Below are 16,320 nucleotides of genomic sequence, written 5' to 3' on the forward strand. Positions count from 1 at the left end.
ACAGGGGCGGCTCGTTTGGGAAGACTTTGAGACTACGTCTTCTCTTAGAAAAGCAGCTACTTGTAAATAATAATTATTTAAAAATGTATTGAAATATTTTTATTTTTATTGAAAGTAAGTAAGTTATAGCGTTTTCTATATTTATTATTGTAAATATAAGGCCATGACGAAATATAAAACCTATAAATAGTTAATCTCGATGGAAACACTATTTTAGTGATTTCGACGATGGTCGCCGTTTCAGTGAAACTGACGTCCGACAGATTTAATCGTAACATTGTAATGGTTTGGCTTTTGGACGGATGGGGCCGAGTTGAATGACCCGCGTATAAAGGCGCGTCCAGACGGAGCAGCTTTTGCCGCGCGGCATAAGTGAGAATACATTTTCCACGGCTTTTTTTGATGCCATGTGGCATAATTTCCGATCGGCCTAGTAGACGGTCTACATCAAAGGAAAGCCGCGCGGTTTGTGCCGCTCGCCTATGCCGCGTGTGTGTGGACGTATTTTCGGCAAATCCGCGTGGCATCAGTACTTATTTTTTAAGTAGGTATTTAAATTATTTTTTAAGTAATTAGTAACAGAACAAACTTTTTTCACTGAGGTAAAACTGATTTTTGTAGTAATCTCCAGAAGACACAATTTTTATTCTATCAAAATGTCGATACTGAAGATTCTCTGTTTATAAAAATACAAGATCAATAATGATTTTTCAAAAATCTTTAATTTCATGTTTTTTAAGATTCAAAAATATAGATTACTTGCTGATCTCGTGCACTTCGTTGCTCATTAAAAATAACACAACTCTATAGTATTTATGAATAATATATTATTATTATTATTATAGCTTTAAAACAAATTGGGAAATAAATGCCGCACCGTGTGGACGCGTATTTGCCGTGCGGTAAAAGCTGCTCCGTCTGGACGCGCCTTTATAGACACTAATTTTCACGACAATAATTTCCGTGCCATCACGCCGTCGTTAGTCGCTGTATACCGTCATCTGCGAATTGTAGAATTAAATTAGTTTATAAAAAAAATTAAAATTGAATTAAGTTAAAAATATTAATTAAATATTTAAAGTATTAAGTGTAATTAATTTTCCAATAAAAGGTTTTTTATTGTTCGTTTTTGTATGGAGTTTATGTTATATAATTTAAGTCTGCCCAGAACAGGTATTTACTTCGAGCCGCTACTAATGGTCACTTATGCGAATAATCAGTGATTTACTTCGGCAATCATGAATGTTTGTGCAACGATCGCGAATCAATCGAAATAAGTCATTCTTTTCGAGAAATGAATGACAGTCTATGCCAATAGAGTAGTAAGTTAATTCCCTAGAATTTTGCATACAAAATGCAACTTCTTTATTTGGAAACAGTCGGTCAAAATGCAGATCAATCTAAAATAGTACTACAAATATTATATTATAATCAGGTAATAATTGGTACGTATTTGCGGGTATACGCCATTAGGGATAGATTCAAACCAAGATAATGGGGGGTGGGGGATTTTTAACGGACCCAAATTATATAGATATTTATATAGATAAAATTAAAAATATTAATTTTGATATAGGTTATTTATTTAAATAAAAAAAGTCTCAAAAAAAAAATTATATAGTAATAATAATAATAATATTTTTTTTACCTATAGTTATACTAATATGAGCCATAACAATAGAGTTTATAATTACAAATTTGTTGATTATGGAGGTACCGAACGATTTTACGTTGGTCTTTATCAGTTATCACGTCTCGGAAACACTGACAAACATAAAACTTGATTACGAATATTTAACATCATAATAGTTGTATATAACTGTGATATCAGTATATCATCGAATAATAAATATAAGTGATACCAACATAAGTTTGGTATAAAAAAAATAGTTTAAGATTTCCCTATTTACCCTTGAAGTAATTACGTCAAAAACTAAAGTCTGCTACGGTGAACGGGGAGGGGGATCGTCCCATTTGCCCCCCCTCTGGATCCGCCCCTGTATGTCATAAACACCCATCTGCAGATTTTTGATTTTCGGCGTATACCTAATGTAAAATATTATTTTATGGGTATACGCACCTAAAATAACTCGTAAACCAAAAAAAAACTCATTTAATAATTCGTTGGAAAAAATTATTATGAACTATGGGTTTGAATGAAATATTTTTATAATGAAGATTACAGTGTACAGTTCGATTACAGTTGAATGTATTTTAAGTTCAATTTAGTAAATAACATTTTGAAAAATGGATGTTATTAAATATAATGTGGAGTATAGACATTCAGCGCATGGTTCATAAATTTGTATCAAGCAATTTATTATGCACGGCAAATGTATATCTTGTGATGTTGTATTTTTAGTCTTATTAGAAGTCATAAACATGTAAGGGGTATATTTTAATTTATTCGAACGTAACAAGAACTTGTTTTTAGAATTAATATACATATTTTGTTAGTGCGTATACCCATAAATATATTTACCAATACACCACTGATTATAATTAGATACAGTTATTAAAATGGTTGTTGGTAAGTATAATATCTTAAATGGTTAGAAGAGCTACTTCTACAGCTCTACAAATTATTAAGTTTCAGACATATAATATATTAAAAAAACCATAATTTTACTTCCCCCCTGATCTTTCACCATATTATATTAGTTAAATATAATAATATTATGTATATTATATTAGTATTAACTTTTACCAGTAGCGGATCTGAAGCTCATTTTTGGAGGTGGCGAATTGGTATCATAGTTTCACAGGTATTAACAATGAACTAAAAATAAATTCTCAGGGAAGGAAGCTCTAAATATGCTTTAATATACTATACATTTATATTTAAACATCGACATTTAGGGATTCAAAAATTAGTTTCCAATAATCCGATCCTCAAGATTAGTAGGATGAAAATGTATGTTCTGAGCCCACCATCACCCTCCACCGCAACCACTGCCACCGACCCCACCATGACCTCATCTACTTAACGCCGACGACAAGACCACCATCACCACTTTACACCACCTACCGCTGCAAACATTAAATATCGGGACATGGTACCATCCATTGTATATGATCTAAAGTCATGACGGAAATTAAGCAATTCGAATCAGAGGTAAATTAACTATTTTTAAAAAAAAATTTTTATTTATAACATGAATATTCGTTTTTTAATCATTTTAGATTTCCAATATAAATGAAGTTTATCACGGTTATGATAGATTTGTAGCACCACTCACCAGAGACATATGTGGTTCTAATTTTAGTATAAGTTATTTACTAAGCTATTCACCCATTTCAACACCAGAGCACGCTTGCGATGTTAATGATGGGCCAAAACATTTCGACAACACTCGAGTACACTCATGAAGGAGGATTAATGAAGCACAAAAAAATCAAAATTTATGTAAATAATTAAAAAAGTGTAAAATAAAAACACATGATATTAATATATATTTTCTTTTATTTAAAAAATAAGGATGAAATAGTTGATTCTTGAACTACCACCACCACCGTCCCCATTGAGCAAACCTCTCACAACCTTCCACCGCCACTGACGCTACTGAGCCCATTATGACCCTCCATGGAGGTGGAGATGGACTCAGTGGCAGTAGTGGTGGTTGAGGGTCACGGTAAGCTCGGTGGCTGTGCTGATGGTGGTGGTTGTAGAGTCGGCTATTTCATCCTATTCCTACTAGTCGATTATGATTTTTTTGTCCTAAAAGATATAGGCTTTCTTTTGTTTTTTGATTTGTCCGTATCTTTTTCTGCCATAAATTTTAACACTCGATCGGCTCGTTTTTTGGTTTCTTCTCTGCTTAAAATAACTTTTGGTGGCATTGGAATTTCTTTGGCATTTTTTAATTTTTTCTTCTTTAATTGCATTTGTTCTCTTAAAACATTTTCTTGAATGTGTTCTTGGACTTTATATATATACACGGCGCGAGCTATGTTAATTTGTTCAGCAGTATAATTAGTAAAAAACATTGCAGTACAACGTCGAACTTTCATATCAATTTCGCTAATTAACGTATCTGCTTCCTCAATTAATTCTGTCAATTTAATATCAGGAATTTCAAACTTTTTTTTTTGTATATTATGCTCAGACTTTATATTTGAATCTGAAAACTAAAAAAGTAACAATTTTATATATTGAAATCATAAATATTGAACGAAACACATTTACATTAACTGATTGAAGAATACTTCTGAGATTGTCCATGTGAAAACATATATCATTAAACCGTTTAATGTAATAGCATTTTGATTCCTCAAGTTCAGATATTTTTTTACGTTGCCCATCAATTATATGATTTAAATATTTTTCTTGTTTAAAAAACTCTGTATCTTTGTTTGTCATAAGCTTACAATTTTCTGTCGCTTCTTGAAGATGATCATTTTCTTTGATTATTAATTTCCATAAAGTTGTTCTTATGGATTTAAATGCATTCAGTTTAAATAAATCATGCTTAGTACGCTCAATGAAATGTATTAAATCTTCTATAGTGTTAAATTTTAAATTTTTTCGCAAATAGTTAAGAGCTACATCATCGTTATTTTGTGAAATATCATTATAATATAATATATAATCTTTGATATCCGCAGGAAACTTATATTTATTTGTTGAAATGTTATTTTCATTTTCTAACATTGTCAATTTTTTATTTTGTTCATCTTTATCAATCAAATAGTTTACTCCAAGTGTTGATATTTTATTATACCAATCATTATTCTCATCTGATAAATTTGAAACCATATTATTAATTTTTGAATCGGGAGTTGAATCCTCTGTAGACCATGGAAGTGATGATTGAAACGCTAATTCAAATTCAGTGGGTGGCCTTTCAACCATTAGCATTTTTCTATATAAAATATAATTTAAGAAAATTTCTAATTAAACAGTGAGTACACGATAAAACATTTGTATAAATATATTAAAAATGCAATTTTCAGAATATTTTTACATGATTTTAGATGTATAATTATTGGTTACTGGTTAGAAATTAACTTTAAAGAAGGATGAGATATTGCAGGGCGGGTGGAAGGCAAAATTTGAATTTTTCACTGCATAAATAAATAGTCAACTATTGGAATATCGTATAATCGAATATTTTGAAGAATAATTTCTTAAAATACCAATTCTCTAAAACATTCTAGTTTTATCAGTGTATAATATTTGTGTCTGTATCATGAAGAGTTCAAACATAATATCTTATGTAGTAGGTAGTACCGTCCTAACCATAGACAACAGTACACATTTACGATGTACCATCCACATTTATAGAGTTATCACCTGTTGGTTCTTACTAACAATGACGCCCTAGGCAGGGGTCAGTAAACTTTTCGGAGGAAACAGTCCTTTTTTTAAAAAAGTTACAAAACCATAATGTCTAGAGAGCCGTACAGGTTTGTGAACAACTTTTTTTTTTTTTTTTTTTTAGTCGAACCTAATCTAATAAAACTATAACTAGATATGTAATGGATACCGTATTAAAAAACTTTAGTACAAAAATCTATCAATATACTTTACAAATTTCAATTTATATTTTCCAAAAAGCTACAGATTGCATGTTAAGGAACCACAGGTTCCCGACCTCTGTCCTAAAGCAACAAAATTTGATATATAATCTCGCTAGTCATCCGTCATATTTATACATCCGTTTTATGTTATTATTTAAATTATTTCTCTATCGAATTCATCTCACCATGATTAAAGTAATTACAACTTTAACGAGACCTGAATAGTTCTCTAATAGATGAGAAGCCCTTGCTTTTTTTTGTATGAACAAATATTAGTTGTATTAGGGCAGAATTTCTACAAATTGGCACAGGGCGACTAAATACCTAGCACCGGTACTGGGTGAAATATCGGGTATCGGGTGAAATATAGGGACGGATAATTGAAATACAAGAATTGTTATGGATTTGAAATCAATGAAAAAATGATTCTGTAAGCGAAGAGGGATCAGCATATTTTTGTGAAAAGATGGTTAGTATAACTATATGACTATTATATATATATATAATAAATTGGGGAAGACCTTGAGAAGATCAAAATTGAGATGGGAAGATATAGTTAAGAAAAATGTAGAAGACTTAGGAGGCGGAGTAAATTGGAAGAATTTGGCGATGAATAGAGATGGCTGGAGAATTGGTTGTGAGACGGGATGGTCCTAGCGGCCGTTTAACCAAAAAGAAAGAAAGAAAGAAAAAATAAATAAATATAAATAATTATATATTTATAATAAATGTATAAATGTTTAAGTACATAATAGTTTTGTAAACAAGTTGGTTGATCTCTTATATAAAAGAAAAAAAATCACAATCAAGCATAACCTTTGTACTTTAAATTAATTATTTAATTATCACATTATTATTATTATTGTAACATGTATACTATGCAAATATAAGTATCTAGTTTATATTTTAGGCCTTTACGCTTAAAATGTTTTTATAGCAAAGTAATTAAATTCGTTGTTGTAAAAACAGATTTTTCACTTCATTGAGAATCTAAAATTGAAATATATTTAACTTTATACGTAATATAAGATTTCAAAATTATTGTCATTTTTCTATTTAACAAACTAATTTTGTATCGTTAGTATAAGATCATTGAATAAGCATTGCGTACATGACAGAATTATTCCAAATTTGTGAAAAGTGTCTTTAATTAATATCATTAATTAATTTTTAATAAAATAAGTTTGAGGACCATAAATCGAATGAAAAAAAAAAAATCAGCATGATATCAGGTAATTATTTAAATTTTACAGAGAATAATTATAAAAATATATTATTTTGGTATATATATATACGCATATTATGTTATGTAAATATAAATAATAATACACGTTTACAAACCTACTTCACATATATTGCTACATTTTCAAATTACATACCTAATTTTATTTTAACTCTACAATATTATTAACATTATTAATTATTATAATATTTTCTATTAAGTATTATTAATTCATGTAATAAAATCCTGTTTTTTTTTTTTAATGAAAAATAATTTCTTTTTAACAAAATGTCTTAAGATTACGTTATGTTTTCGATTTAATGTCAAGTTTAATATGTTGATAGGTTTTATTATTATGTTTTATGCAATTTACCTGCTACGATCCATGGAATCCGACATAAAATTAAGCTGTTCAATTTTACCCACTTGTTTAATGCGCTGTTTTTGGCTTGCTAAAATCTCATTTTTTAGTTGTTGAGTATATTTGTTTGTTTCCATCTTTAACTGTACTACTATTTTAGTTTGCTTCATTATATTTGTTGCCATTTCTTTCTTGTCATTGTGCAATTGTTCCAAAAGTGAATCAAACTTATTTAAATTTTGTTGCGCTCTATCTACCATTTTCTCCATTTTCGTTTTTTTAAATTTAGCTAATCTTATTCTGTCATCGATATTAGTTACATTCCTCATAATTTTTTTAAAATTACCATAACTAATGGTGTCTTTATGTCGAAACTCGTACGCGTTGTTCAACTCTCGAATTTCATTTTTTTTTTGATTGATTTGTGTTATTAAAATGTTTGCTTCGTTTTTGGTTTGATTTATAGAACGTTTCATACTTGATTTAATTTCATCTGGATGTGTATGTCTGTATCTTTCCAATAAAATCCTGTTAGTTTTTGATAACATTTTATCTTTAAAATCATTCATTCCTTCATTCATTAAGAGGCGATTTTTTTTAACTTTTGATTTCAAATCCTGAAGATATTGCTTTTCTTCATCTACAATTACATCTAACCCTTCTTGATGATTGTTATCTTGTACTACCAATAAATCCGTAAAAGTTTTCATAATTTCACATTTTCTAGCATTTGTCCAACGCTCATCATTCATCATTTTCACTCGTTCGTACTCCATTATAAAAATTTAATTTAAGATGTTTGAAAGTTTAAAAACTTGTAATTTACAAAAATATTTTAAAAATAATTTGTTTTTGTTGATATTAAAATTATTTCACCATGAAATGTTAGATTTTTAAATTACCTAGCAATAATATGATAATTTCTCGAGACGAATACAATAATTGTATTATAATTATTACAAATGAGATAAAAATATTTTTAGTACGAATTTCAAATAATGTGATTAACAATAATCTTGGGTGTAACTTAGAAATTTATTAATGGGTGGGGCAAATATATAATTGCATATTTAACGAAAAGGGTTTCTACGGTCAGGGTTGGATTAGCTCTATAACTCGGCCCAAGCAAAATAATTTTAAACGGCCTCAACGGAACTTTATAAGTAGGTACCTAATCAAATTATTGTTTAACTGAAAATGTATCTTCGTAATTCAAAAAAAAAAATATACACACAAGTACATTTGAACATTTTCAGATTTAATGTTATACTTTAAATAAATCTAGTTTATGCATAATATATCTTATCTATAATATTGTTATAGTGAACTATCTATTTAAATTAATTTTACAGCATAAAAAATGATTTGATTTAAATACGTTTATATATTTAATTTTAATTGAGTTAGAACAATGGTCGGCAACTAACGTCTCTTTTAAGGTTGCCGCACACTAGATCGGAACGGAACGGAAACGAATTTTTAACATCGGAACGCATCGGAACAGAAACGAATTTTATCCGCGCACTGTATCGGAACCAGTCGGAATTCCGCGACCATATATACTTGGTTATTTTGATCTCATCGCTCAAGCTCGACGGTCGAACTAAAGCTTATTGCTACATTATTTATTTCTAATATTTTTGAGTTTTTATAAAATATAATATTATAATGAGTGATACAAGTAGTGACGGAGAAGACATGATATGTTATAATTTATATGTAAATTAATCATAAAAAATTTACCTTCTTCGTTTAGGGTCTCTGAAATTTCAAAAAACATGACGGAGCAGTAGTAGTATTTATGACCAATGTCATATAAATATGAATATTTCTGTACTTCACATATAAGTTTTTCATCTGACATATTTGTTGACATAATTGTTTGTGTCAAAGTTATTTGAATCGAAAAAATATTAAAAATGTTTAAAATGAAAAAGGTTATTGTTGTCGACTTTCAGTTTTCGTTGTGTACACAACTGAAAAGTACAAAACAATAATGACCAAAAGTGTCAGTGCGCATGCGTTTGCTTTCAGAATGCTTCGGAATCCGTCAAAATATTGTCGATTGCCAGTTGTTAGAACATATAAATTCTAAGTACAAAACGATCATGACCAAAAGTTAGCACGTATATTTTGCCCTGACGTGAAGTATCAGTGCACATGCGTTAGACGATCTGACGCGACGTTTCCGATCCGATCCGATCCAGTGCGCGGGACCTCATTTAAAATTATGTTTATTCATTTTTTCCGTTTCGATCCGATCGGACGGTTCCGTTCCGTTCCGATCTAGTGTGCGACAACCTTTATACGGACCGCAGTAAATTCCAAAACTAGAAAATGTCGTTGAATATCATATTAATTATTTGTTTTGTCTAGCCCTAGAACCATTTTTAATTTGTGTGTGTGACCCAAGGGCATAGACGCAAATAGTATTTGAGATTAGGGGGGGGGGGGCTGAAACTCAGGTTTATATTGAGCACTTTATTGACACTTATATTACAATCAAATTTTTTTCTCTACGCTCAGATTAAATGTACCAATCAAAAATACTAATAAAAATCATCAATTTACAATACTTAAATATGTATGTTTTAATCACAAAAAATTATTAAAAAATAAATTACATTAGTTTTATTATTTTTTCTGTTTTAGAAATTTTTTTTAAAATATCCTCAGCGTCTACAATATATTTTTCTAAATTAAGTATACCTAATTCATTGAACCGATTTTGAGACATGGTAGACCTTAAATTGTAGTTATTCGATCAAAAACACGATTATATTTTGTTATACACTTATACTATTGATTAAATATAATAAAATATAATAATTACTACTATTAAGGTACGTTTTCCAAGGCGCGACATGTCGTTAATACCTATTTACACGAAAATAGTATCAACTGTATTGCAAGACGCGACAGGTCGCCGCGACCGACGACACTACTACTCCGAGAGTAGTATTGCGTGACAAGTCGCCGCGACATATCACAATGACTATTGAAACAATAACAAAAATGAAATAATATAGTTAATAGGAGATGCTTTTTCCGTTCATATTCATAAAATTAATTTTTATTTTTCTCCAGATATCCTTTTCTAAGATTGTTATTATTTTTTAAATGTTTATTAATTAATATTTTGTAAAAACGTTCAGTATTACGATATTTAACATATTAAACATATATGTTTTTTTCTTTTTGACTTTAGATGAAAAATATAAAATCTTCTTTATCTTCTTCATCCAATAACAATGTCAAAATATCATTATTATTAATGCATATTTCAATAAATGGATCCATAATAATTTAAATAAAACTATATTAACTAAAATTATTTGTATTAACTACACGTTACACCTGAACACATCTGTACTTGAACAGGTTTGCAAGCGAATGAGAATATAACTACCAAAATCGTAGCGACATATCGCGTCTAATAAAACACATCGGAAAAAATGCGTCGGGACGACTAGTCTTGGTCGTCGGTTGCGAAGCCATGTCGCGCTTAGGAAAACGTACCTTTACTGGTATATTAAATCAATGCTTATACCTATGTAAGTGATAGGCTACTTCTATGAATTATTGTAATCGAAATTTATAAGACATCGTATAATACGTTACTTAACATCAACATGTGGGTTCCTTTCTAGTGTATGTGTTATTATCCACCGTACGATATTCGATTCCATTTTTCAATATTTATTTTAAGAATTAGGATAGTAGACGATAACTATTATAACGACAATTATTCACATTTGATTCCATTATAAGTAGAATTGAGAAATAAAAATTATTTAACATAATTTTCAATTTCAATTTACAAATTATTTTTAAAAATGTCCATAGTAACTGAACTGTTAAAAAAATATTTTAACATATTGTAATTTATAAGAATGGTTGTGTACCTAAATTTTGCCGCCTTCAAAATTAGCCACTTGGAGAAAATGCTCTATTTGCAGCCCTGGTTATGGTAATATCGACTATAATATTTTTAACTATCTACATACTATAGCAAAGTTAATTTTTCCGTGTTTTTTTCACATATCTCGTGGAACCATTGGGATAATCAGTCCCAATAACTTATTTATCATAAGGAATAACCCATAGATTTTCCTTTCTGGAGTTATATCACATTTATAAACGTCTACAATAATTGTACGTAATAAATACGTTATAATAATACGTTCGGTAATTATTACCGAACGTATCGCATAAAGCATGGGTACGATATATAGTATCTGGGTACATTAAAAACAAAATAAAAAACAAATTAATAAACAAACACTATGTTGATTTAAAATAATTTTATTAACGAATAAACGTTTTGAGTGAATATATTTTTATATGTGTGCATAAATGGATAACATGACAATATAATAGTTACAAGGATTTTATACTGAGAGTAATAATATCGCTAGAAGTATACTAAAATAATCTCTATTTAACCTTAGCATGTCACCGGTTAGCGTAATAATTAATAGTGAGGTAACAGAATAGGTAACACAGCAGTATAATAAAGTATCTAATAACATGATAATATGTATCGAGGTAAAATTCAATGGTAAATAATCAAAATAAAGTCGAAAAAAAAACTCTAACGAACAAATACACGTGTTTAGTATACACAGGGGTACATAACAATATATATATATATATTTATTAAAATACTATTTTTTAAAATAGCCTATATGGCAACGTGTACGTATAAGGGATAGTATGTGATATTTTAAACTTTTATATATTATCATAATATTACATACAGGTAACATCAACAATAAAATAATTATTAATAATATTCAACACGTTCAGTTTTCAAAACTTTAACATTAAGTATACATATTATATTATTTAGATTATATCTATATATCTATAAATGTTAGCACTGTGTGTGTATTGTAGTATATTATATTTATCGTATATATTCTATTATAAATAATTATCACAACTATATGGAATCGAAAATAAATATATAACACGTCTAGTTAAATGCTCTGTTTCTTAATTTTTTTTACTATAATTTTATAATTCTACGTGATTTATGTAATGTTAACATCGCATTTATATACAGTAAACTTCAATAAGCCGAACCTCGATAAGTCGAAATAAATGTAGTTTCCTAGTGAAAACTTCGATTATTTGAAAGAAAAATTATAGAAACTCGAACAATCTGCTCTCAAATTCTAAATTAAATTAAGTTAACAAATTATCTACAGTAGAGTTGTAACACTCAGTACATATTTTTTATATTTTTTTGGTAGTTATTTTAAATTAATAATAATAATACATACTGTAATTATATGTATATACTATAAAACATTTTAAATAGTCAAAATTTTTCCTAAACCTTGGTAACTCGAAAACCTCGATAAATATAAAAAAAAAATACAATTCCCTTGAACTTCGACTTATCGAGGTTTCACTGTACTTAAAACAGGGTAGATATACAGGCATATTGTGAATTATTGTTGTGTTCACGTCACGTCGTTTTTAACACGTGATAAACGCAAAAACGTGTAATAATAAAATAAACTGTATGATATTAATGGTATAATAATACCACATTATTATTAACATATAAATTTATTATAATTTTAATGTAAATACTTCTGTTGAAATAGTATACTTCTCGATAAATGACGAAGTTCATCATACTTTTAAATTGACTTTTATTAAAATAGTTGAATAATATCATAGTAATATTATCAACATTATAATATGAAATATATTTGGTAGGAGATTATAATAATTGTAATTATTGGTTATAATGTTGAGTATATATTTATATATATACATAAAAAACATTTTTATCCAAGGCTGGAGAAACGGAAATTTCGGTTATAAATATCACGTAACACTATATTGATTAATATATGATAACTATTACACATTTATTAAAAGTAGGTACTTAAAACATACCATGACTTAGAGATAAATAAAACGAAACTAAATATTGTTGTTTATTTAATACGCTTCAACACGTCTGAACTAAACATATGAATGGTCGCGTTATCGAAAAAACGCAACAAAAAGATCAAAATTTGCCTTGCAGTTGTGTGGGGAGGAGAGTTGATGTTACATTTCCATTAAAAAATGTTACTTCATTAATTTATAGTGTTTTACGTTTGAATTGTGTGCTCAAAGCTCGTGTATACGGCACGTTCAACTAAGGTAACGTGATGGACGAGTCAAAATATGTTATTTGTCTGAAAAACCGATACGATATGCGTGCGACTTGTCGAACTCAGACTTAACTGAAGAAACACGAAGAAAAATTCACAAAACTTATGAATATATTAATTTGATTTGAAGTACTCGCGTGGCGCGGGGGTAAACATCGACCGAGTGTTTTTCGCGCACTTGAGCGATATTATGATGAATGACTTGGAAATCGCACGGTGAATAGGAAACCGATTGAATAGGATCCAACAAAAGGGGTCCGATGAAAGCGAAAGTCTTACAAGATTGATTGACAGTAGGTATTGTAAACAGCGGTATGATGGATACAACAGAAATCATATTAGAATATGTATATTGTAGATACCCGGACAGACCGTGGGATCGCATGGGCGATAGTGAAAATATGTTTTCGCATTGCTCAATAAACTATGATGTTATTAATCGAGTGGGCATGCCTACTGAATATTTTTGACAATTTTAAGAAAAACGTGCAATATTTAAATGTATAAATGTTATATAGTCAGTGACGAAACTTTTAAAGCCGAACCAGTGTGCGACCACAGACTCTGAATTTCCAAGTTACGTCACTGAAGTGTAGTAAATGCGAAAAAAGTGTAAAGTGCAATAGAAAAATTGAAGGTGCAATTAAAAATGTAAAATATTATAATTTATATGTATATATATATATATATATGTATGTATAAGAATTTGATATAATAATATGTTTATATGTATGTGTTATATAATATTCATGGGCAAGGACTGAGTGAATAAATATTGGAGGAAAGTGTGAAACCAATTTAAGAATATCAATGATGACGGTAAATTTGCAGTAATGCGGTCGCATCAGGGATTTGTTTCACTTTTCTGTCAATGAAAAAGTTCACGATTATATATTATATACATACATATATACACGTAAGTTGAATAGTAAAAAGTTTCAAAATACATAAAAGTGCATAGTTTTAAGTGCAATAGTGCAAATAGTTGTGCAATGATAAAAACGTGGTGCAATGTGTGCGAATACAAGTGCAAAATAGTGTGTTTAAAAAATAGAAAATTTTAAGTGTACGAACAATTTAAGATCAAAGTGAAATAAACACTCCGTGATAAAAAATATTAACGATTTTAAATGCATGCAAACGGATCAACATTGTGTTTGAGACGTAAACGTATATCGAAAAGAAAAACGATCGAAGGAAGATTTTATCCATGATAAGTTGGTCTCAAAGGTCTTGAAAAAAAAAAAAAAAATAATAAGATCAACGAACAATACCGCGGTTATGTGTTTCACGGGCAAGATGTATCTTTATCCATGTACTGTGGTCGAGTGGTGAGATGAAAAAGTGTTGACGATTTTTCGTTTCGAATCGCTTACATCTCTATTAATTTTGATCCACGACGTAATGAAACGTAACGATAATATGTTATCGGTACGCGTAATATTAATTATTTTAGTTTCTATACGCTACCGCACATCTACGTACAACGATAATACGAATAGGTAAAAATATTCGAGTAGGCAGTCCACAAGCAGATCGAGCGAAAGCGGTTTAATGTGGTTTACGAACTAATTGAGCTTGACTTGAACATTTGATAGCGATTCGAAAGTGCGGGATGAACATACGTTATGGAATAGACACGTGTGAAGTAGAGTTCTGTGCAGTAACATAGTACGTGGGTACATCGAACGAGGGTGGGCAGGTCTGGCGAGTATGTCCGGGAGTTGACGAGTGTGCGGAGTTCTATGTTTAAGTTACACGCCTCTACGGGGTTCGACGAGTAATAACATCGAGTCCGTTGAACGCACAATATATGTGTTTAAAGCGCGTGCGATGCACGTGTTATCCGACGATTTATCACGAACGCAACAACAAACAACAACAACAATAACAACAACAACAAATAATACAACAAAAAACTAACACAACGATTACTAAACGTCAGCAATAACAATTGAACAGCACGATATAATATGTGGCCGGGACGGGGTAACATGTGACTTCAGTTCCAAGTTCGTATAACATACGATGTGTTTGGATTTACGAACTTGATGTTAAGTATAAACGACCAGCGATACAGATGAATCGATGATTGAAGATACGTCATGAGTCGTATATCTTATGAAATTGACATATTGATAAAAACGTCTTTAGTTATTGTTTTTTTATCAGATAAATAAATAATAATAATCTGTGTTTTTTTACAGTCAACGCATAGAAATATATGACTGTAGTATACGTTTTTACGGTAAGTAATATCTTATTTTCAAAAATATGTGACTCGTGACGTTTCTGCAATCATCGATTCAGTTATATTGTGCAGTTAAATGATAATACACGCGAAGACGATATCGTAACATATTATTATCCCGTCGCAGATATTGTGCGTGCGATGTGAAACGATAAAAGGGATGGGGTAGTGTTTGGAATTAGGATCTATCTCGAGACTAACGTTATTTTTTTAAAAATGTATTTATTTTATTATGCGTTTCTTTCCACTTCTGGCTTAAAGGTCCCGTCCCAAACGGTCCAGTTCGGACAGTAAGAAGTCCACGTCGCCCTTGGTGACCGCGGCGCTGGATATGATGTTTCGGAAGAAGTTCGGTATTTCATTCAACGGCTGATAGCCGACCATTAGTGTGCCGACTTCCATCATTTTGCCCTTCAGTATCGGCGTGATCTGTAACACGGAATGCAAAGTGTTAGGTTATTCAGAACCATACTCGTAAACGCCAATCATGCCTCGCGTTTGTTTTTACGTTTATTATTATAATTTTTTTCATCGGTACACGAATAACGACGTAAAACATGAGTTCTAATGCAAACTATTTATTATTGTCTTTCGTATTATCACGCAAATATTTTCCGCAAATAGGTACCATAAATTAGTTATTTTAAACACTCGGTATTTCTGGTTATTATGGTAAGAGTTTACATATTGCTGATGGTTTATGTACTATGTGATTTCTATATAATTATTAATTTGTGCAATTATTTATTTAATATAAAATAAAATAATTATTATTAATTTCACAACA

General features: G+C 29.9%; 2 protein-coding genes across 3 annotated transcripts in view; both read right to left on the bottom strand.

Moving 5' to 3' along the window:
* Positions 1-3,702: 3,702 nt before the first annotated feature.
* LOC112679225 (GRIP and coiled-coil domain-containing protein PFC0235w-like) lies at positions 3,703-7,879 on the bottom strand. The gene is made up of 3 exons (XM_025548943.1): positions 7,116-7,879; positions 4,187-4,862; positions 3,703-4,128 (listed from the first exon to the last, which is right to left on the bottom strand). Exons 1-3 carry the CDS (start codon positions 7,877-7,879, stop codon positions 3,703-3,705), a joined length of 1,866 nt encoding a protein of 621 aa, XP_025404728.1.
* A 4,957-nt stretch (positions 7,880-12,836) lies between these two features.
* LOC112679242 (glutamate decarboxylase) overlaps positions 12,837-16,320 on the bottom strand; it is an 81,826-nt gene continuing 78,342 nt past the window's right edge. For both annotated transcript variants that reach the window (XM_025548959.1, XM_025548958.1), the window contains exon 11: positions 12,837-15,962. In XM_025548959.1, the coding sequence (XP_025404744.1) occupies positions 15,789-15,962 (174 nt within the window). In that variant the 3' untranslated portion in view covers positions 12,837-15,788. The remainder of the gene's footprint in view (positions 15,963-16,320) is intronic.

The sequence above is a fragment of the Sipha flava genome, unplaced genomic scaffold, assembly GCF_003268045.1.
Source record: "Sipha flava isolate LNK unplaced genomic scaffold, YSA_version1 132_pilon_pilon, whole genome shotgun sequence".
Taxonomy (NCBI): Eukaryota; Metazoa; Arthropoda; class Insecta; order Hemiptera; family Aphididae; genus Sipha; species Sipha flava.